Here is a 22,853-nt window from a genome sequence, read left to right on the forward strand (position 1 = left end):
CAAGTTTTGTATGCCGTACAATGATGTGACCATTGTTTACATTCCACAGGTTGCCGGTTAGTATTTTTCCCACTCCACTCTTCCCCCCTTCATTAATTTAAGATCATCAGCATTATAAAGTTACGTACGTACATATATTAGTGTACATTATAATTAAACTGCTTAAATGTTTAACTTCATAATTTTTACTTTCATTAAACCTTTTACTGTACTATGATGCACTCTCGCTTTGTTTACTCTCAATGGAAGTTTAAGTCAGGGGTCAAACTTGTTATAATTGGTTCATTTAATAGAAATTCAGGCAACGAAAGTTTTTTTTTAGGAACGTAACCCGTTCGTTAAGTGGGGGTTACCTGTATATATATTTAACTTAATTAGTTCCAAATGGCTGTTTGAGTATCAAAAAGTTCAACTATTAATATCTGTAAATCAGGTAATTAATTTTAATATTAGCAAAACCTCAAGTTTACAAAAATTTCGATGTATTTTGATTTGTACATACCGTAAATGAAGGCTGGTGATGGATAACTTAGAAGAGGACGTTCAACTATCAGGTATTTTTTCGAGTATTAAATCAAACTTTTGCCTTCGAGTATTGAAAAGTTTGACTATTTAGACATCCGAGTATTGAGTCTCCACTGTATGTATATATATATATATATATATATATATATATATATATATATATATATATATATATATATATATATATATATATATATATATATATGACACACACACAGCTTAATATAACAATTCTCCTCAGTGTTATTACTGTTATTCTGTAACAATTACTCATTCAGGAATTATTAATCAAATCAATCAAATATTATTTTTTGCTCTGCCATATAAAAAGTTACTTTATTAAGCATCAGAGAGCCGAGGGTTCGTCAAACAATAAAACTAACATGGTTAATGTCATGTTAATTTCAAACAAAATTCTCTCTCTCTCTCTCTCTCTCTCTCTCTCTCTCTCTCTCTCTCTCTCTCTCTCTCTCTCTCTCTCTCTCTCTCTCTCTCTCTCTCTCTCTCTCTCTCTCTCTTTTATGTAATTGTCATTTGCAATGCATGCACTATATTCTAGTCACTGTTGATTCTTGTAATAATGTTGATTGACTCCCAAGGATTTATCTAATACTCCTTTTTTTTTCTCTCTCTTTCTCCTTATGTTGATCTCTTTTGATGTTTGTAGCAAAGATAACTCATGGGATCTATCACATGTCTTAATTTGTTGGTGGCCTTGTGTAAATATACTCACTAACTACTTGTTTCTTCACCCCAACTCTTAGATAGCACTAATCAGTTTAGAAAAAAAAAAATTTTCACTCCTTAAAAGAATACCTTCCCTCTTAGAATTGTACATGTATTTCCTTTTAAATGAAGCCTGCATCTCTTTGCCATCTCCCTGAAGGAAACCTTCATCTCCGTCGGACTTGGAACCTCCCAAAAAAGTGGATCCAGTGGTGCTCGCCAGGTAGCCTCCAGAAGCCTGTCAGAAGGAATGGCCTGAAAATAGAAGGAATTATTAAAGTTGTTTAGAGCAGTCCTTTACTATAGAAGAAAATTATGTACCAATATCTAACTAGACTTATTATTTCTGTAGCTTGATGAAGACTTCATTCTATGACTTTTTAACAGAAATTAAAGCTTTCTAAAAATAATTTATCATCCAACCAAATTGAGCTTTGATAGTATAATAAAATAATAATGTTAAAAAATTGTTGACCTAGTTTTATAGTTTCTGCTCAGTTTTATTTGACTCAGATAAACCAAACAAATATATGTAAATTTATGCTTAAAAAATCAAGCCACAGAAACAAAACTGTATTGCCTCATTTAAAAAGAAACAGATTTCCATCAGTAGATAAAATATGTAGAGCACGGACTAGTATCTGTAATTTCGAACAAAACAATATGCAAGCTTGCAGGACTCTTCATATGTTGTCATTTGCTCAAGATCCTTCAGCTGAATCTTTCAAATTAATTTTACTTCTGGTTTTGAAGTATGATATATATTATGGATGGTAATTTATAAGAATACAGTATGATTTTTCACTTTCCATAGTATTGAATATATATATATATATATATATATATATATATATATATATATATATATATATATATATATATATATATATATATATATATATATATATATATATATATATATATATATATATATATATATATATATATATATATATATATATATATATATATATATATATATATATATATATATATATATATATATATATATATATATATATATATATATATATCTTTGTAAGATATCAAGGAGCCCTCCATGATTATATATCTTTTTAGAAATTTGGACAGATTAAATTGAAGTGACATTCTGAATTGATGGCCAAATTTCTTTAAATGACAGGCCTCTTTAGTTGCACGGTTTGGGAATGATATTCATATGAATTTTATAGGAAGGTAAAGTAGCTGTCATCAGACAGATACAACTTTAGAGCAGCAAGGATGAGCTTGAGTTTGGAGTGATGTTAATATGACTTTTTGTTATTTTGAAGTTTATTTTAAATATGTATGGTTTTCTCAAGCTTTATTACATGCTTAAGATTGATTTATTTGACAATTAAGATAACACAAGACATCAAACCTTGCAGTCGCAACATGTGCTTGCCAGTGTACATTTTTTTTTCTAGATGTAAACAAGTAACATACATCTGCTTGCTACCTACAGACTTAGAATGTTGGTATGTATGTGTGTGAGCGTGTGTATACTAGGTTTGGGTGTGTGAGGGTATGTATGTTTGCATTTTTAAGGGCAACCCTATAGATTGCCAAATTTAGTCTTTTATTTTCCATAGACTTGCATACTCAGAACATATAGGAAAACGGCCTCCAGTATGTACTTGATATAAAATATTATTTCAAAGATACAGAATTTAAGCTAAAGTATAGAATATTTAGAGTATAGTGTTTAGAAATTTCAATCTTGTCTTAGTTTGTGTTGTATATAGTAATAAATTATTAAATATGCTTTCAAATTTTTGTGCAAACAAACTAATTAAATGAAAAAAAAATATCTCAGTGAATTATGCCTTACGCTTTAAACATAGTCTTTCTAGGATTGTTAAAATTCATTTATCATGGACTGTTCAGACTATTTACACTATACCTGAAAGATATACAATAATATATTATGCAAGGATATATAATATAGTATGATGTTAAAAGTAACGATATCATATCTTAAGCAAAGTTTATTTATTTATTTAAATTTTATTTATTATTTTATTCTTTGATTTTTTTCAGTGTACATCTATAGAAATATAAGGTCATTCTTTCATAAAATAATTTCAGTGAACTTAAATTTATTTCATTGAAAGATACAGTTAAGACCTTTATACACATTATTGTATGTTGTATGTGTGGATGTGTTTTTGTATGCATTTATATATATATATATATATATATATATATATATATATATATATATATATATATATATATATATATATATATATGTATATAGGTGAACAGGGATACACTGAGTCTCCTTTATTTGTTTTCAAAACATTTCACCTTTGCAAAAGGCATCATCAGGCACTAAAATGTAAACAAAGCTTGAATAAAAGTTGCACAAAAAATATAAAATAAAAACTGATATATATGAAAGACTAAGGGACACTAGACATAAGAACAGATAAATGAATAGACATGTATGATAGACATGGTAGAGCAACACTAAACAGAAAAGAACACAAAAGACAAATTGCATTGGATGAAAGAAAAGAAAAGATAGTATGGTATAATAATATTAACCTATTGTGTTATCTATAGTGGAGAAGTAACAACTAGTTAGCTATGGTTCTGGAGCATTAAGGCTCTGAAATTAGGTTTAAAGAAGATGAAGTTGTGCTGGAGATATTGCTTTTTGTTATGAAAAAAATTCCTTAAAAAGTTAACCATGATCAAAAGTAAACCAGTTCAAAGGTAAAGCATAACAATGATGCAAAAGGGTCTTGATAACAATAATTTTAATTTACTGAAGAATGAAAGGTAAATAATTAATACACAAGCCTGTGAAGGTAAACTGCTGTATGATTGTTATCACCTGTCACTAATACATCCAGAAAAGGGCTAGAACTATTGTTTTCAATATTACACGTAAATTCAGTGTTAGGGTGTTTAAAAATTAAATAATTTAGAAAGTTAAGAATATGGTAGGAATGTTTGAATAATGATAATAATAAAAAAAAAATACCATTTTTTTTTTCTTTTTTATCTAAACATATTGCATAGGGTTGACCCATACCCAGACATCAAAGTTATTGAAGCTTTTCATATCAAACTTTTAAACCTGAACTTACCAATCAGTTATTTTCAGCTCAACTTTATTTCCTATAAACCTTATTTGGAGCTTTGGGTGCTCTGGAACCATAGCTAACCTCTCCTACGTACTTTTACTTTCTCACCATTCTTCACTCCAGCACCACAGATAGTACTACAGATTATTTTTTTTATGCTGCACTATGAATATTTGTTCTTCTTTCTTATTCAGTGCAATTTGTCTTTTGTGTTTTTGTCTTGTCTAGTGTTGCTCTACCATGTTTGTCACATTTGTCTATTCATTTACCTGTTCTTATGTTTAGTGTGCCTCAGCCTTTCATGCATGCCATTTTTTTTATTTCATATTTCTTGTGCCAACTTTTACTCGAGTTTTGTTTACATTTTGGTGCCTGATAATGGCTTTTAATTCTTAAAGCGAAAAGTCATTGAAAACTAATGAAGGAGACTCAGTGTATACCTGCTCACCTCTTATATTATAGTAAACTCTGCAAAGGTTGCATAAGTTGAGGTAGGCTAATCAGAGTTATCTGAAAATCTGAGTTACTTGTGATTTTTTTTTTTTTTACCACTGAAAGTTGAAATGATGTGTTATGAATTACATAAATAGGTTCTACACACACACACACAACACACACACACACACACACACACACACACACACACACACACACACACACACACACACACACACACACACACACACACACACAGTGAGATTGACAATGCCTTATGGTTGCTAAGTCGGCACTGTCCTGGTACAGATTTCCCTCCAGCTCTCCTCATTTCTAGCTGTCCCTTCACAGCTCTTTCATGCAGATAATTTGATGTCACATATATGAAACCACACTTTTGGTCAACAACGCACATGCACACACACTCCTCTTATTCCCTTATTTGTTATCATGTTTTCACTTCCCTTATTTGTTATCATTCTCATTTCTATTTTCCCCTATTCCCTTATTTGATATCTTCTGCCCTTATTTATTAATATCCATTTTCTATCTACTGTTTTGTTACCATTTCCTCCTATTCCTTTATTCGTTATCATATTCTCATTCCCATCTCCTCTTACTCCTTTATACGTTATCATTCTCATTATCATTTCCTCCTATTCCATTATTTGTTATCCATTTTTTTCTATCTGCTGTATTATTATCATTTCTTCTTATTCCCTTATTCATTATCACATTTTTATTCTCATTTCTTTCTATTCCTCTATTCATTGTCCATTTTCTTTCTATCTCGTTTTATTCCCATTTCCTCCATTAATTATTATCTTTTTCCTCCTCTTTCTTGCCCTTGTTGACCAATAGTGGGGCTTCATATACTGTATGTGATGTCAAATCAGCAGCATGAAAGAGCTGCAAAGGGTGGAGCCAGGAAATGAAGAAAGCTAGAGGGATGTCTATATTAGGACAGTGCCGCTAAGTCACCTGTGTAAGCACTGACCTCACATTTTTAACGGCTCAGACAACTCCTCAAATGATATGAACGATGTAAGAGCTATCAGGGGTATTTTAGCCAGTATATAATCCTAGTGGCTTAAAATTACTGAATCAAAGGGCATATATATACATATATATATATATATATATATATATATATATATATATATATATATATATATATATATATATATATATATATCAGAAATGAATTATCAATATAGAAGATTACAGCTGATAACTCAAGATATGCAGGCTGTGTGAGACAGAGTTTTTTTGAGCTTGGGAAAACTGATCGTACTGCTCTGGCAGTACAGCCTCTCCTCACTTAATGATGAAGTTGATAAATTGATTGGATGATAAGTGAGGAGCTCTCATAAAATAGCAGTATCTAGCAAAACCATTGTGCTTCCAAATTCACAGAGTAAAGGAAAGCATTAAGTTGTAGTGACCTTGATGTAGTGCCCCAAAGGTACAGTACATAAGGTTAACCCTTTCAGGGCGCAAATAGGTTTTTGGGTCATGTCTGTGAGATGCAAATTCGGCCGAAAAATTGAGGTTTGCAAAAATGGAAAAAATCAATATTCTCATGCATAATAGAATGTTATGCATCTACTGTAAAAAGTTTAGGTCTCTACTCACCCTGGAAAGTGGTGCAATAATGGTGGGAAGTTGGCTTTCTGGTGGTACGTTGTGCGCTGTTGAGTATTGCCATCATAGCTGGCGGTTATTGTGCAGGTATTCTCACTAAATTACACAGAATTTTCCACCTGATTTGAACTGCAGTTGCTCAGAACTGCTCCAAAATGTGCTGGGTAATTATTTTTCACACCTGTGCATATATTATGCCCACACAAATAATATAAAATATGTTTTCAGAGTGTTTTCTTGATGTATATACTATGATGAGCAAGGATATGCATGCCCATATATGGTAATATAAGAAATATGCAATATAGTACCAGTAAACTAATAATATCTGGCATATCTGCTCTCTAACAACAAGATTTGATCATTACTCTCGTTATTTCTGTAAATAAATGCACAAATAGCCACTAGCGACGTCGTAAAATAATAATAATTGTGATAAAAAGGGCATCTGATGCTCTACTGTGCTGTGTGGATGCCGTTGTGACTATATTTTTCTTACCACGCAACTGATGGTGCATCCCATGAGTCGAGGGAGGATGGGAGAATGTCATATGGCAACTAGCAGTAGCCAGGAGGCGCGCGGTTTAACCCATAAGAGGTCAGCACTGATTTACCCCCGAATATTTGTCTAGGTCACCAAAAATTCCACTTTCTTTTTTTATTCCACATAACTCAAAATGGGCATAGAAAAGTAAAAATAAGAGTTAAAGTTCGAAATTGCCATGTTCAGCTGGAGCTTTAAATTTACCTCGCTCAATGATGCTGCCAGACGTACAACTTCTGAATGAAGCTTTTTTTAATCATTCTATTGATATTTTTCTCCTACGAGACATGTGCATAATGGTTACATATTCATAAATTAACCCATGTTTTATAAAATGAAAAATACAAAAAATATTTGTAAATACTGTAAATATAATGTAAAAAATAATTTGCTCAGTTTACCACAAAATATTGTTTATTATTTTTCTTTCAGTATCTAAGCTTTTTAGTATTGCAGCAGGGTGTGATATTCTTCAAAACAAGGCTCAATGCATAGAGCTACATCACATTCATGACTAATACCAAATGTCACTCCGCTTTTTTTGGTCATGCCAAGGCAAGGCGACAGGGAGGGGTGGGGAGGGGGATGACTAACCCATGTCAGAAAATTGTGCTGATAAATGCTAGACACTTCAAAGAACTTAAATATTGAAGCTGGAGGGAATTTCAAACGCATGGAAACCAAGAAAGGGGCGAACGTACTTTTTTTTTTTTTTTTAGACCATGTGGGCTTTTCACGGGAATTTCTGGGCTAAAGGGGATACTTTTTAGGGTACCTCCTATCTTAAAGCCCACCCACTAGAAAACCGTCGCCCTGAGTGAGGAAGCCCAACCTACACTCAGACCGTGGACAGGATTCGAACCCGTGCGCTTGGAGACCTCTAGGATCCCAAAGCACGCATGGTTCCACTGTACCACGTGATTGACCACAGATAGTAAGCAAAGACTCCACGTACATGTACGTGGTTGACCTCTAACGGGTTAATTATGTGACTCATCATATATGGGACCACGATCGTGGACAGGAGGCATTTCTCTCAAAGCCACGATCATGGTCCGGTGCACTGAAAGGGTTAAGGTTAGATGAAGTTTTTTTTTTTTTTTTTATGCTTTTACGTCCGCTTTCCCTATTATATTAGGGCTAGGACGGTGCCTCCTGACAAAAGAGTCAGGGGAATTTTTAGTTCTGGCATTTGGGAACTGTTACCCTGAGTGGATGCCCTTCCTAACCTTGGACCGTGGTCAGGATTCGAACCTGTGCGCTTGAGAACCCTGGGACCCAGAAAGTGCGCGCGGTCCCACTGCACCACGGCAGCTCCTAAGGTTAGATGCAGTATAGTTTGTTAAAAAGGCTCCACTATACTATATATATGCTACAATGTTGTGTTTATAAACATTTAGCTGGGAATCAGACACTTTCAGGATTTTTTTCCTATCCTGGGTTCACTGATAACCAATTTTTTGGCCATTTAATTGAGTTATTCAAAGTCACTTAGATTATATACTGGCAGAAATACCCGATACCTCATACATCATCTGTGTCGTTTGAGTTGTCCAGCCATTCAAGATGCAAAATGGTTGCTTGTAGCAAGATCAGTTTTTATACAGCTCACGTAGCAAGCATGTAGCAGTGTTTCCCTCAGCATTTGTTAACTCTGTAGCCATTATTATCACCTCTAATTGTACCATGTCTTCTAAGGATAAGGCTGTCTTCCACATAACTTAAGAAGTTGCAGATGCTGTTAATGGCAAACAAAATGGCTGTTATAGTAGACAATGAGAGACGTGAGCCATGCCATGCTGTGCGTTTGTATATGTACATGTGTGTGTGTGTGTTCTGTGTAATTCACTGTTTGATCTGCTGCAGTCTCTGACGAGACAGCCAGACATTACCCTACGGAACGAGCTCAGAGCTCATTATTTCTGATCTTCAGATAGGTCTGAGACCAGGCACACACCACACACCGGGACAACAAGGTCACAACTCCTCGATTTACATCCCGTACCTACTCACTGCTAGGTGAACAGGGGCTACACGTGAAAGGAGACACACCCAAATATCTCCACCCGGCCGGGGAATCGAACCCCGGTCCTCTGGCTTGTGAAGCCAGCGCTCTAACCACTGAGCTACTGGGGCGTGTGTGTGTGGGTGTGTGTGTATTTACCTATTTGTATTTACCTATTTGTGTATCACAGGGCCTGAGCTAAGCTCTCTGTGTTCTGTCTCCTTGTCCATTCCTGTCATATCTCTCTTTCATCTGATTGACACACACTGCGTCAACGACATGACTGCTCAGTTTATTCCACTTATCAATGCTACGATGCGGGAAATTGTACTTTCTCACGTCATTTTGACAGATGTCCTTTATTAGTTTTTTTCCATGTCCTCGGAGATGATTACTTGTGGTCACCTTTATCAACTCTCTATCCAGTATGTCAATCTTGTTCACCAATTTATACATAGTTATCATGTCTCCTCTTGTTCTTCTCTCTTCTAATGTGGTCAGCCCCAGCTTCCTCAGTCTTTCCTCATAGTCTAACTCCCTGAGTCCTGGTACCATCCTTGTTGCCAGCCTTTGTACCCTTTCTACCTTCTTCACATTTTTCTTCACATGCGGTGACCAGACACATGCTGCATATTCTAGCTGGGGTCTTATTAAGGTACATAATATCTTCTTCATCATTCCTTCATCTAGGTAGTGGAATGCAAGGCCAATATTCTGAAGCATGTTGTAACTTGTTACAATCTTCCACATTCTTTACTCTCCTCATAATTTTAGTATCGTCCGCAAACATGTTCATATAACTGTCAATTCCTACTGGCATATCATTAACATGAATCAAAAACATGATGGAACCCAGCACTGACCCTTGTGGAACTCCACTGGCTACTTTCTTCCACTCAGACTTCCTTCCTCTCACCACTGTTCTCATTTCTCTTCCCATAAAGTAATTTTCCATCCATTTTGCTAGTTTATCATTTACTCCTCCAGTCATCTTTAGTTTCCACATATGTCTATTGTGTGGTACTTTATCAAAGGCCTTTCTCAAGTCCAGGTAGATAGCATCCACCCATCCCTCTCTATGTTGTAGTATGTCAGTCACTCTTGAATAAAAACATAATAAATTGGATACACACGATCTTCCTTTTCTGAAACCAAACTGCCTTTCACTCAGAATGTTTTCACTTTCTAGATACTCACTCCACTTAGCTTTAATTACTTCTTCACATACCTTGCACAATATACTAGTCAACGATACTGGTCTATAATTTAGCGGTTCCATTCTACTACCATTCTTATATATAGGCACAATGTCAGCTCTTTTCCACTCTTTCGGGACTAATCCTGTTCGTATGGAGGTTTCCACAATATCAAATACGGGGTTCAACAATTGATCCTTACATTCATTTAGCAACCTCCCAGATATGCCATCAGGCCCCATTGATTTATTAATATCCAGATTGCTTATAATTTTCCTTACATCTTCCTTAGTAACCATGATGTCCTGCATTTGCTTTATTTCCGTAGGCCTTCCTCCCATAAAATGCTCCTCCTTTGTAAACACTTTGCAAAAGTTGTCGTTCAAAATTTCAGCTATATCTCCAGCATCTTCATATACTTCTTCCCGTTTTTACCTTTTCTATTGCCTCCCTTTTATTTAGTTTTCCATTTATGAATTTGTAAAACATTTTGGGTCACTATCACAGTTTTCCACCACCCTCTGTTCATATTCCTTCTGTGCTGTTCTCCTTACTTCAACATATCTATTCCTTGCTGTTTTGTAGCCTTCCCTTGATAATACATCACTGTTTTTCTTAAGTTTCTTCCATGCCTTTTCTTTGTTCTTTTTTGCTTCTTCACAATTTCTATTAAACCACTGTTTATTATTTAAAGTCCTCTTTCTGTAATATGGCACAAACTTTTTCACAGCAGAGTTATACAAATCCATAAATTTATCGTACTTCAATTGCATATCTCTTTCCTGGTATACCACGGACCAGTCAGTTTCATTAAAGAATTCCCTTATATGGTTATAATTTGCCCTAGTATAATTTAATTTTTCCTCCCTGCGTTCCACAATCTTATTCGTGCTTAATTCTGTATCCAGCTCAAAGCTTAGGACATCATGATCACTTTTCCCCAAGGGACTTTCATGTTCAATTTCCTCTTTTAGAGAGATTCCCCTGGTAAATACCAGGGGAATCTCTCTAAACACTCATGCCCACTGGTAAATACCAGTGCGCGTGAATGTGTGTGTATTTACCTAGTTGTGTTTTACAGGAAAAGAGCTATGCTCGCCTGTCCTGTCTCCATACCATCCAGTTTATTCTTAAGGTCATGAACATTTCTTGTTTGAACTACTGTTTCATCCAACTTGATCCATATTTCTATGCTTCTGTTTGGAAAGCTATATTTCTTAATGTCTCTTCTAAATGTGGTCTTTTTCAATTTTATGCCTTGTTCCCTTGTATTTCTTGAGTACCACACAAATAGGTCTTCTTTCTCGACTGTGTTCATCCCCTTCCATGCCCTGTATACAGCAATTAGGTCTCCTCTTTCTCTCCTCTGTTGGAATGTTGGAAGTTTTAATATCTTTAATTTGTCCTCATACATTAGATCTCTCAAACTTGGAACCATTTTGGTTGCAGCTCTTTGAATCCTTTCTATCCTCCTTATATCTTTCTTAAATTATGTGATGACCATATAAGAGCAGCATACTCTAGTTTAGGTCAAATCATGTTTTCTATTAATTTCTTCATCATCTCTTCATTTGTATTGATAAATGCCTATTTCACTTATCTTAGTAACTCATATGTTTCCTCAAATATGTTGTTTACATGTTTTTTCAGTGATAAATTGTCACTTATCGTAATACCCAGGTCTTTTTCCTCTCTTGTTTTTTTAATTTCTACCCCTCCCATAAGGTAAGATCTTTTCTGTCTTCTATTGCTTTTCCCTAGTTCCATCACTTTACACTTTTTTGCACTAAATTCCATTTCCTATTTCTTGCTCCACTCTTATATCTTATTCAAGTCTTTCTGTAGCATTTCACAATCCATGTAATTTTTCACTCATTTCAGTAACTTTGCATCATCTGCACATAAGCTTATATAACTGTCCACTTCATCAACCATATCTTTGATTTACACTATGAACATTACAGGGGCCACAATCATTTCCTGTGGAAATCTACTTATAACTTTGCACCATTTTGATTCTTCACCTTTTATCACTGTTTTCATTTCTCTGTCCTTTAAGAAGTCTGTTACCCAATCTAGTACTTTTCCCAGTAAACTACCTATATTTTTAGTTTTCCATGGCAGTCTTTGATATGTTACTTTATGAAAAGCTTTTTTTTTAGATTCAGGTAGACACAGTCTGCCCATCCATTCTTCTCCTGAATTATATTTATTGCTCGACTGTAGAAGCTCAATAAGTTTGTGACACAAGATCTTCCACTTCTGAAACCAAATTGTCTTCCTGTCATTGTATGTGACTCTTCTAACTGTTGCATCTATCTGTCTTTAACTATTTTTTCAGTTATTTTTTGCAACCACACTCCTTAGGGACACTGGTCTATAGTTCAATGATTCTTCTTTGTTACCTTCCTTAAAAATTGCTACAATGTTTGCCCTTTTCCAGTCTAGAGGGACTTTTTCTTCCTTTAAAGAACAGACTCTCTCCCTTATTTATGTCCCCCTGTTATCTAAATTTTCTTGAATTGTTCTGTCTTGTCCAGTCTCCACACATGCTGAATAATCTCTGATACTATAGATTGTGCTCTGAACTTGACTTTCGGTGATCTTTTTCCTCCTGTATATTTTCCTAGTTTGTGCACTTCCTCACTTTTGATCACCCGGTCCTCATCTTCTCCCTGAACACTTCTTACCACATGCACACATCCATGTGTGTTTGTGTGTATGTGTATTTACCAAGTTGTATTTACCTAGTTGTCTTTTACAGGAATAGAGCTATACTCATGCTGTCCTGTCTTCATACCTATAGTTATTCAGTTTAGTCTTAAAGTCATGAATATTTCTTGCTTGAACTACTGTTTCATCCAAATTGTTCCATATTTCTATGCATCTGTTTAGAAAACTATATTTCTTAATGTCTCTTCTACATGTGGTCTTTTTCAATTTTATGCCATGTTCCCTTTTATTTTTTGAGTCCCGCACCATTAGATCTTCTTTGTCAACTGTGTTCATCCCCTTCCATGCCCTCTCCTCTTTCCCTCCTATGTTGCAATGTTGGAAGTTTTCATATTTTTAATCTGTCCTCATATGTTAGGTTTCTCAAACTTGGAACCGTCTTGGTTGCAGCTCTTTGAATCCTTTCTATCTTCCTTATATCTTTCTTATCATGTGGAGACCATACAAGAGCAGCATATTCTAGTTTAGGTTGAATAATGTATTCTATTAGTTTTTTTCATCATCTCTTCATCTATATTGGTAAATGCCCATTTCATTTCTCTTGGTAACTCTTATGTTTCCCCAACCATGTTGTTTATGTGTTTTCTGGTGAAAAATTTGCATTTATTGTAATACCCAGGTCTCTCTCCTCTTTTGTTTTCTGAATTTCTATCCCTCCTATAAGGAAAGATCTTTTATGTCTTCTATTGCTTTTCTCTAGTTCCATCACATTGGCCTTTTGCATTAAATTCCATTTCCCATTTCTTGCTCAACTCGTATATCTTATTCAAACCTTTTTATAGCATTTCACAATCCATGTTATTTTCCACTCATTTCAGTAACTTGGTGTCATCTGCAAATTAGCTTATATAACTGTCCACTTCATCAACCACATCATTAATACAAATTATGAACATCATAGGGACCAGAACCATTCCCTGAAGAACTCCACTTATAAGTCTTCTACACCATTTTGATCTGTCACCTTTTATCACTGTTCTCATTTATCTGTCCTTTAAGAAATCTGTTTGTTCTCATTTCTCTGTCCTTTAAGAAATCTGTTATCCAACCCAGTATTTTTCACTGTAAACCACTTATGTTTTTAATTTTCCATAGCAATCTTTGATGTGGTACTTTATCAAAATCTTTTTATAGTTCCAAGTAAACACAGTTTGCCCATCCATCCCTCTCCTGAATTATATTTATTACTCTACTGTAGAAGCTTTGTGACAAGATCTTCCACTTCTGAAACCAAATTGTCTTCCTATTATTGTATGTGACTCTTCTAGTTGTTGCATCCATCTCTCTTTAAAAAAAAAAATTTTCTGGTATTTTCACAACCATGCTTGTTAGGGACACTGGTCTTTAGTTCAGTGGTTCTTCTTTATTACCTCCCTTAACAATTGCTACAATGTTTGCCCTTTTCCAGTCCAGAGGGACTTTTCCTCCCTTAAAAGAACATACTATGATGTTATGTAATATATCTGCCAGCTGGTCATGACATTCCCTCAATATCCAATTTGACGTCCCATCAGGTCCTTCAGCCTTATTCAGATCCAAGGTTTTCATAATCTTTCTGATTTCCCTGACTTTTACATGGATCTTTCTTGTTTCCTTTTCCCTGTGACCTCTTTGTGTCCCTTCAAACTTGTTTTCTTTGGTGATTACTAATTGAAAGCACCTATTCATTATTTCTGCCTGTAATCTTACATCATTGTATATGACATTATCAACTTTAAATCCATATATTGCTTGCTTTTTTTTTTTTTTTTTTTTTTTTTTTTTTATTTATTTATTTTTTTTTCCATTAATATACTCATAAAAGAATTTTGGCTCATTTTTTCATTTGTCAACTATATCTTTCTCATAGTTCCTTTGTTCCTCTCTTAGTGTTTGGACATATTCATTTTTTAATATCTTAAATTCTTCCCAATAAATGTCCTCTGTTTTTTCTCCATCTATTCCATGCTGCTTCCTTTTCCACTTTTGCTAATTTATACCTTTCTTCATTAACTTCTGCAACATTCGCAATCTGTGGAACACCACCTCTCCTCTACTAAACCTCATCTTCTTTTAATCACTGAAACACAACTGTCTAAGGCAACTGACAGTAGCCCCTTCTCTGTTCCCTCCTACTTTCTCTATTCTCATTTTCGTTCCAAAGCTGGATGTTGCGTCTATCTGCGCAACAACTTAACTTGCTTTCATGCCCATGTTCTTGAATCTTTCAATTCTGGCTTAGACTCAATAGTCTGGCTTAGACTCAATAGTCACTCTCTAACTAAATTTATCTGTGTTGTCTATATCTCTCATAACTCCTCTGACTATAGTAATTCTTTGGTTATTTAACTTTCAAAGTAGAGCACATTCTGTCCCTCTACCCTTTTGCAGAGATCTCCATCCTTGGAGATTTAAATGTTCACCATCAGCTTTGGCTTTCCTCTCCCTTTATCGACCATCTTGGTGAACTAGCCTTCAACTTAGCTATCCTCCATGACCTAGAGCAACTGGTGCAACACCCTACTCATATCCCTGACTGTTTTTAAAGATAGACCCAACATTCTTGATCTTTTCCTCACCTCCTATCCTTCAGCTTATGCTATTACCCTATCTTCTCCATTGGGCTCCTCCGATCACATTCTCATTTCTGTATCTTGTTCTATTTCTCCAATCCCTCTTCAGGATCACCAAAACAGAGGTGCCTATGGCATTTTACCTCTGCCAGATAGGAGCACTTGAGAAGGCATTATGCTGATTTTCCCTGGAATGATTACTGTTTCCATATCAGGGACCCATCTCTGTGTGTTGAATGCATAATGGAAGTGATAGTGTCTGGGGTGGAGGCATACATTCCTCATTCTTTTTCTTAACCTAAACCTTCTAAACCTTGGTTTAACACAGCCTGTTCTCATGCTATACATGATAGAGAGGTTGCCTACAAAAGATACTTGAGCCTTCCATCTCCTAGATCTCATGCACTTTATATTTCTTCCCAGAATCATGCCAAGCCTGTTCTTCAACTTCATAAATAGAAAATGTCAAAATCTTTCAAACTCTAACTCCCCTCATGACTTCTGGCATTTGGCCAAAAACATCTCCAATAACTTTATTTCTTCATCTTTCCCTCCTTTATTACATCCTGATGGCACCACTGCCATTCTATCTATCTCTAAAGTTGAACTCTTCTCTCAAACCTTTGGTAAAAACTCCACTTTGGATGATTCTGGGCTTGTTCCTCCCTCTCCTCCTCCTCCTGACTATTTTATGTCTTCAATCAAAATTCTTTGTAATGATGTTTTCCATGCCCTCTCAAGCCTAAATCCTTGGAAGGATTATGGACCTAATGGGTTCCCTCCTATTGTTCTAAAAAACTGTGGTTCTGTGCTTGCACCTTCCTTGGCCAAACTCTTTAAACTATGCCTGTTGACTTCTACCTTTCCTTCTTGCTTGAAGTTTGCCTGCAATATTCAGCCTGTTCCTAAAAAGGTTGATCATTCTAATCCCTGAAACTACTGTCCTATAGTATTAATATCTTGCTTGTTTAAGGTTCTTGAATCTATCCTCAATAGGAAGATTCTCAAGCATGTCATTCCACAATCTTCTATCTGATCGCCAGTATAGCTTCTGTCAAGGTCGTTCTACTGGTGACCTTTTGGCTTTCCTTAATGAGTCTTGGTCATCCTCTTTTAGAGATTTCTGTGAAACTTTTGCTGTAGCGTTAGACATATCAAAAGCTTTTGATAGATTCTGGCACAAAGCTTTGATTTCAAAACTACCCTCCTATGGTTTTTATCCTTCTCTCTGCAACTTTATCTCAAGTTTCCTTTCTGACCGTTCTATTGCAGCAGTGGTAGACAGCCACTGTTCTTTTCCTAAATCTATTAACAGTGGTATTTCTCACAATTCTGTCCTATAACTCACTCTCTATTATTCATTAATGACCTTCTTAACCAACGTCAACAGATCACGCAGGGATGCCACAGAACGCCTGACTTCTGATCTTTCTAAAAAATTTTATTGGGGCAGAGAAAAGTTAGTAGTGTTCAATTCCTCAAAAATAGGATTTTTAATGTAAAATCCATTTTTATTTACATACTTACCCATAATTATTAATTATTGCTTAAACCCCATTCCCACAGCAAACTTACACCATGTCTAAGAGCTCGAGGAAAGAAATGAAAGAAATACTTGAGGTGCCCTTTCTCGTTTTCTTTGAGAAGACATCCAGCCCATTTTTTACTCCCACGTACCACCCGTCAGGCTGATTCCCTCATTTAACCTAAAATGTCAAAGATGAGAAGGAGGAAGGGAAAGTCAATTATAATTAATAATTATGGGTAAGTATGTAGATAAAAATGAATTTTTCATTAAAAATCCTTTTTGTTATTGCACATACTACTACCCATAATTATTAGTTATTCCTAAGAACTGAATCCCAAGTATAAGAGGGAGGATGACTTCACCCCTAAAAACAACTTTCACTCCCCAAAACACACATCCTTACAAACCCAAAACTTACAAGGCAGAGGCTATATCCTGAGGAGGGTGCATCACTTGTATCCAATGACAGAGGGACAAAACCAGAGGAATGAGAGGAGCATCACAATTCTTGCCACAAGAACGGTTCAATGACCCCGAACCCCACAGAGGACAATACATAGAACCTTATGTGTAAGGAACCTAAAAGAAAAATGATTGAATCATCCTGAAAGTCGACACAACAGGGCCTATAGAAAAGGTATTCAAATACCAATGAGTAATATCCTTAAGATAAAAAGAAGCAAAATTGGACGTGCTCTTCCAGGTTCCTGCCCAAAGAATGGCAGGAATACTCCTAATCTTTTTGAACAAGACACTTGTTGCCACTGCTCTAACTTCATGTGCCTTCACCCGAACCAAACATATGTCCTCCTCAGAAACATCCTCATGTGCATGCTGGATAACCTGATATATCCAGTGAGAAATAGTATGAGGGTGTACCACACGTTGATGTTCAGTAACCATGACAAAAAAGATGGGAGCATATAGGACGACAACCCCTGGTCCTACAAAGATACTCCCTGTTGGCTCTGACTGGGCATAAAAGTCTGTCCCCTTCTGAGTTGCCAATGTACTTCATAAGACCAGAAATGATGAGGATGGACTGAGATTCATCACCTGGGAGTTGAGTCTTCGCTAGAAAATTAGGGGCTAGAGAAAAGTCATAGAAGACCAACCCTTAGAGTGACAAACTTCCGCTGAAAGCCCATGCAGTTTGCTAACTCGGCGAGCAGACACTAAAGCCAAAAGAAGAGAAGACTTAGTGCAACGTCCCTCAAAGAAGCCAAACAAAGAGGCTCATAAGGGGACTTCATTAAGGAATGTAAAACTAAGGACAAATTCCACACAGGAATGCGTGGTAAACGAGGAGGAGCCAACTTGGCAAATCCCGTTAGACACAGATGGGAAGGAGGAACCCACCACCAGGGTGGGTCCAATGCTGCCTTCCAGTGTTTCTTCAGGCATCACGGAAGGGACCTAGAGCATGTACCTGGCTGCCCGGGACTAGCCTCTCCAGGGAAGCCAGATGACCCAGGAGTGACCTCTATAGAGACACTGTAGGGGCCATGTCCTCTAGAAAACTTTGCGCAACTGACAGAAACCAGCTGACCCTAAACCTGGTCAGGCCATAGCAGTCCCTAGACAACAGAAAGTTGGCTGAGCAAGGCTTAAAAGCTTTTCATCTCATCAACTCCCCTCCTCTGACTAACTGTCTTCAGCCTCTTTCTCACCGCCAAAGTGTTGCATCTCTTTCTATCTTTATCGCTATTTTCATACTAACTGTTCTACTGATCTTGCTAACTGCATGCCTCCCCTCCTCCTGTGGCCTTGCTGCACAAGGCTTTCTTCTTTCTCTCATCCCTATTCTGTCCAACTCTCTAACGCAAGAGTTAACCAGTACTCTCACTCATTCATACCTTTCACTGGTAAACTCTGGAACTCCCTCCCTGCATCTGTATTTCCAACTTCGTATGACTTGTCTTCTTTTAAGAGGGAGGTATCAAGGCATTTGTTCCCTAATTTTGGCTGACGTTTTCCCCTTTGTAGAGGGCCAGCATTCAAGCGGGCTTTTTATTTAATCTTTTCTTTTTTTTGCCCTTGGCTGGCACTCTTCCCTTCATAAAAAAAAAAAAAAAAATCCTTCAGGGACCTGCATTGGGCTTCCTCACGGACATTTGAGTCATAAGCAACCATGGGAGAGTAAGTGAGGGCTGGCGGGGCAAAACTGAGCCCTATGCCCTTTCTACACCCATAAGCTGGGACGAGGAAGGAGCCTCTGGAGATGGCAGATGAAGATAGGCTCTCACTTGGCCTATGAGGTGCATAAAAGGGAAAACACCTTGATTGGGAGGCACGTCCCCATCATCCTCACAAGACCCGGCTGTGGAATGAGGGTGGCCAACTGGCATGGGGGCCAAAAGACCTTGGTCCACCCCACTGCCACCAGGCACAGGAGCTGATCAGCTAGCCTCAACAGATGCCTTCTGAAAAAGTGAAAGGCTGCCGGGCACAGATTCACTAAGGTCCACATGGCCCAAACCACTGCGACGAAGGGGATGGCCGCCAGGCATGGGAGCCGAGAGGCATACACCAAACCCTACACAAGGCACATGAGTCTGGTTGCCCGGCATGGGAGCCTTGTGGCTGACACCAACACTCATATCCTGGGAAGGGAGAAGGCTACCAGACATATTAGGAGCATGGCTATGGCTAAACTCCACCTGCAAAGAAAGTGGAATAGTCTCACTTACACCTAATCCATGTGAAGGGATGATGAGATGGCTGTCAGGCATGGAAGGTGTATGGCAGACACCAGCCTCAACATCCTGGAAAGGAGTCTGGCCGCCAGGCATGGGAGCTGTATGGCAGATGCCGATCTCTGTTTCCTGGGGTGGCTGCTGGGCATGATAGACCAATGGCTGTCACCAACCTTACCCCTGTAAACAGTGTCAAAGGTACCAGGAGCACCGGACATTTCCTTACCTGTATTGTGGATAAAACCACAGGAGGGGATAAGAGGCTGGCCACCAGGCATGGGAGCTGCATGGCAAACACCGACCTCTGTATCCCGGGTAGTTGGGTGGCCACTGGGCATGGTAGACCAATGGGTGTTGCCAATCCCACCCCCATAAACAGTGTGAAAAGTACCCAGGATACTGTGCACTGCCTTTCCTGTCCCAGGAACTGAGGCATGGCAGCCACCTGTTGTTGTTGTTGGACTCGCAGCCTATTCCCGGCTGGGAATTGTCTACTTGTGAAGCCGGTGACTGGAAACCAGAGAAGGGGGGAACCCTGGGAAGAAGAGAGAAAGAGGGAAAGCTGGCCCAACATCTCCTCCATCCTACACATGTGTTTATGCAGCTGCTGTGATGAAGGGGAATACTTGTGTTTACCAGAAGAAGAAGCCTTCCTCCTCTCAAGAAACTGGTCATGGAACAAGGCCTTGCAGCAATCACAATGTGAAACAAGGCTACAAAACACCTCCCTACATGACAGGCACTCCCCACGTGGGTCCACTGTAAGAGACGGGAGGGAACGAGAACACTTCACAAACCTACCTGGCATAATAATACACTTACAAACTCCCTGTAGAAGATAGACAAACTAAGGAGCAATGAACAGCAAACCCAACTGCTGTTGAAAAGAAAAGAAACGAGCCGGTGAAAGAGACAAGCCGAAGACTATGTGTAAGCCCTGTGACAACAAAGAGGCGAAAGTGGGAATCGGCCTGACGGATGGTAACTGGAAGTAGAAAACAGGTTGGGTGTCATCTTAAAGAAAACAAGAAAGGGCACCTTAAGTATTTCTTTTGTTTTTTTCTCAAGCTGTTAGACATGGTGTAAGTTTGCTGTGGGGAATGGGTTTAAACAATAATTGATAATTACGGGTAGTAGCATTTGTAATAATAAACTCAATTCCTCCATATATCAACTTGACACAATCTTCCAGAGAACTATCCCCTCTTCTTCAATGACACTCAACTGTCTCCCTCTTCCACACTGAATATCCTTGGTGTGTTCTTTAATCATGATCTTAACTGGAAACTTTACATCTCATCTCCGTTAGTTTTTCTCGCCCCTCCAACTGCTAACTCTGTACAAGGGCCTTATCCATCCTTGTATGGTGTACTTTTTGCATGTTTTGGAGGGGTTCCACTCACACAGTTTTATTAGATAGGGTGGAATCAAAAGTTTTATCTCATGAACTCCCCTCCTCTGACTGACTGTCTTCATCTTCTTTCTCACCACTGGGATGTTGAATCTATTTCTATCTTTTATTGGTGGCATAGTGGATAAGGTGGTGAGCATGGGATTGGGCAGATGTCCACATACCACTTTGAAGCTATGCCATTTGTCTAGTTGCTCAAAGTTACCTATATGTCACCATGATACTCAGGTTCTAGGTGGTTGCACCAAAGATGCACTTTCATGGAGATGTGGGCCCACTATAAATATGATTGCCTGAGCTACTAATGAGCGGAAGCTGAACAGCACTTCCCACATATACTCTTCAAGTGTGCCTACAGGCACTATAGGCCATAACATAAAAAAGATAAATAAGAAATAACTGTTTTATTGATCTTGCTAACTCCATGCCTCTCTTGCTCCTGCAATCTCACTGCATAAGGCTTTCTTTCCTCTCATCCCTATTTTGTCCAACTCCCTAACACAAGAGTTAACCAGTAATTTCAATCATTCATATCTTTCACTGGTAAACTCTGGAACTACCTGTCTGCTTCTGTATTTCTATCTTCCTACGACTTGACTTCTTTTAAGAGGGAGTTTCAAGACATTTGTCCCTATCTTTTGGCAATTTTTTTTTAAGTCTTTTAGGAAACCTGTAGTTTGTTAGTTTGTTAGGTTTTTTTTTTTTTTTTTTCAATGTTTTGTTGCTTTTGGCAGGTCTCCCTCTTGTGTAAAAAAAAAAAAGATGCTATATCAGTTTTCTTTTCTCTCCCCCTCACTGATTCTGATTTTGGGAACATATCTTTTAATCCCCTCATTATAAATATTCATAAATATACTCCAGTTCCCTTGTACTTTGCTTACTGTATATAGTTGATTCCACTCAGCTCCTGTGAAGTATTCCCTTAACTTTGTGAAGTCTGCCTTCCCATAATTATATCTTCCATTTTTGTAAAGTTCATTCTTGATTACTGCTGAGCCACTGTCTTGGCTGAATTCAGTTAACAGATGGTCGTTTTTCCCTAGAGGGCAGTGATAATTTATTTCTTGAACGATATCAATCTCTCATAAATTATAGGTTGAGCCTCAATGCCTCCTCATTTTCTCCAACCCTCATAGTTTCCTTAATCCACTGTGTCATAGTGTTAATCATTTAGTAGTGTACATCCCCATGACTCTTCTCCTCCTTGTGTGGTCCAGTTCTCCCAGCATACCTCTTTGCAGTTGAAGTTACCCATAAGTGATATATTCCTGCTTTCTTGCAATATTTTGTTTTAAACAATTGCTTGTATCTTAACGTTTCTTTATACTCTTCTTGATTCCATGCATTAGTTTTTGGTAGTACTTATGCTACTGCAACATCTGTTTTTTTTTCTTTTTCCTCTCCTTTTATATTAATTTTGATTACTTCTGTCATACCTTTTCCCATCTCTACATTTTCCACAGTTATATTCTTTTTGATCAGTAATATCACTTCTCCTTTTGTACTATTCCCAGATCTTAACCACACATATTTTCCATCTCCAATTTTTGTATTCTCTGCTGGCTGATTTTGTTTAGTTTCTGTAATACCCATGATGTCTGACTGCTTTATCTTAATATAATTATTAACTTCATGTAATGTTAATATTATACCATTTATATTTGTATATCCTACTGACCATTTACTGTTTTTACTTACATTACTGACTCCTTTTATTCTTTTCATGTCAGATACCATTTCTCAACCTTCCAATAGAACTCTGT

General features: G+C 37.2%; 1 protein-coding gene across 19 annotated transcripts in view; it reads left to right on the forward strand.

The window, feature by feature from the left end:
- Nucleotides 1–22,853, forward strand: part of LOC123517573 (calcium-dependent secretion activator-like) — a 1,686,808-nt gene that overhangs the window by 1,272,502 nt on the left and 391,453 nt on the right. For 17 of the 19 annotated variants that reach the window (XM_045277817.1, XM_045277814.1, XM_045277824.1 and 14 more), the window contains one exon: nucleotides 1,412–1,474. The exons of the other annotated variants lie outside the window; for them this stretch is intronic. In XM_045277817.1, coding sequence (XP_045133752.1) covers nucleotides 1,412–1,474 — 63 coding nt within the window. The remainder of the gene's footprint in view (nucleotides 1–1,411; nucleotides 1,475–22,853) is intronic. 19 annotated transcript variants of the gene reach the window in all.

This window comes from Portunus trituberculatus, chromosome 42 (genome assembly GCF_017591435.1).
Source record: "Portunus trituberculatus isolate SZX2019 chromosome 42, ASM1759143v1, whole genome shotgun sequence".
NCBI lineage: Eukaryota > Metazoa > Arthropoda > Malacostraca > Decapoda > Portunidae > Portunus > Portunus trituberculatus.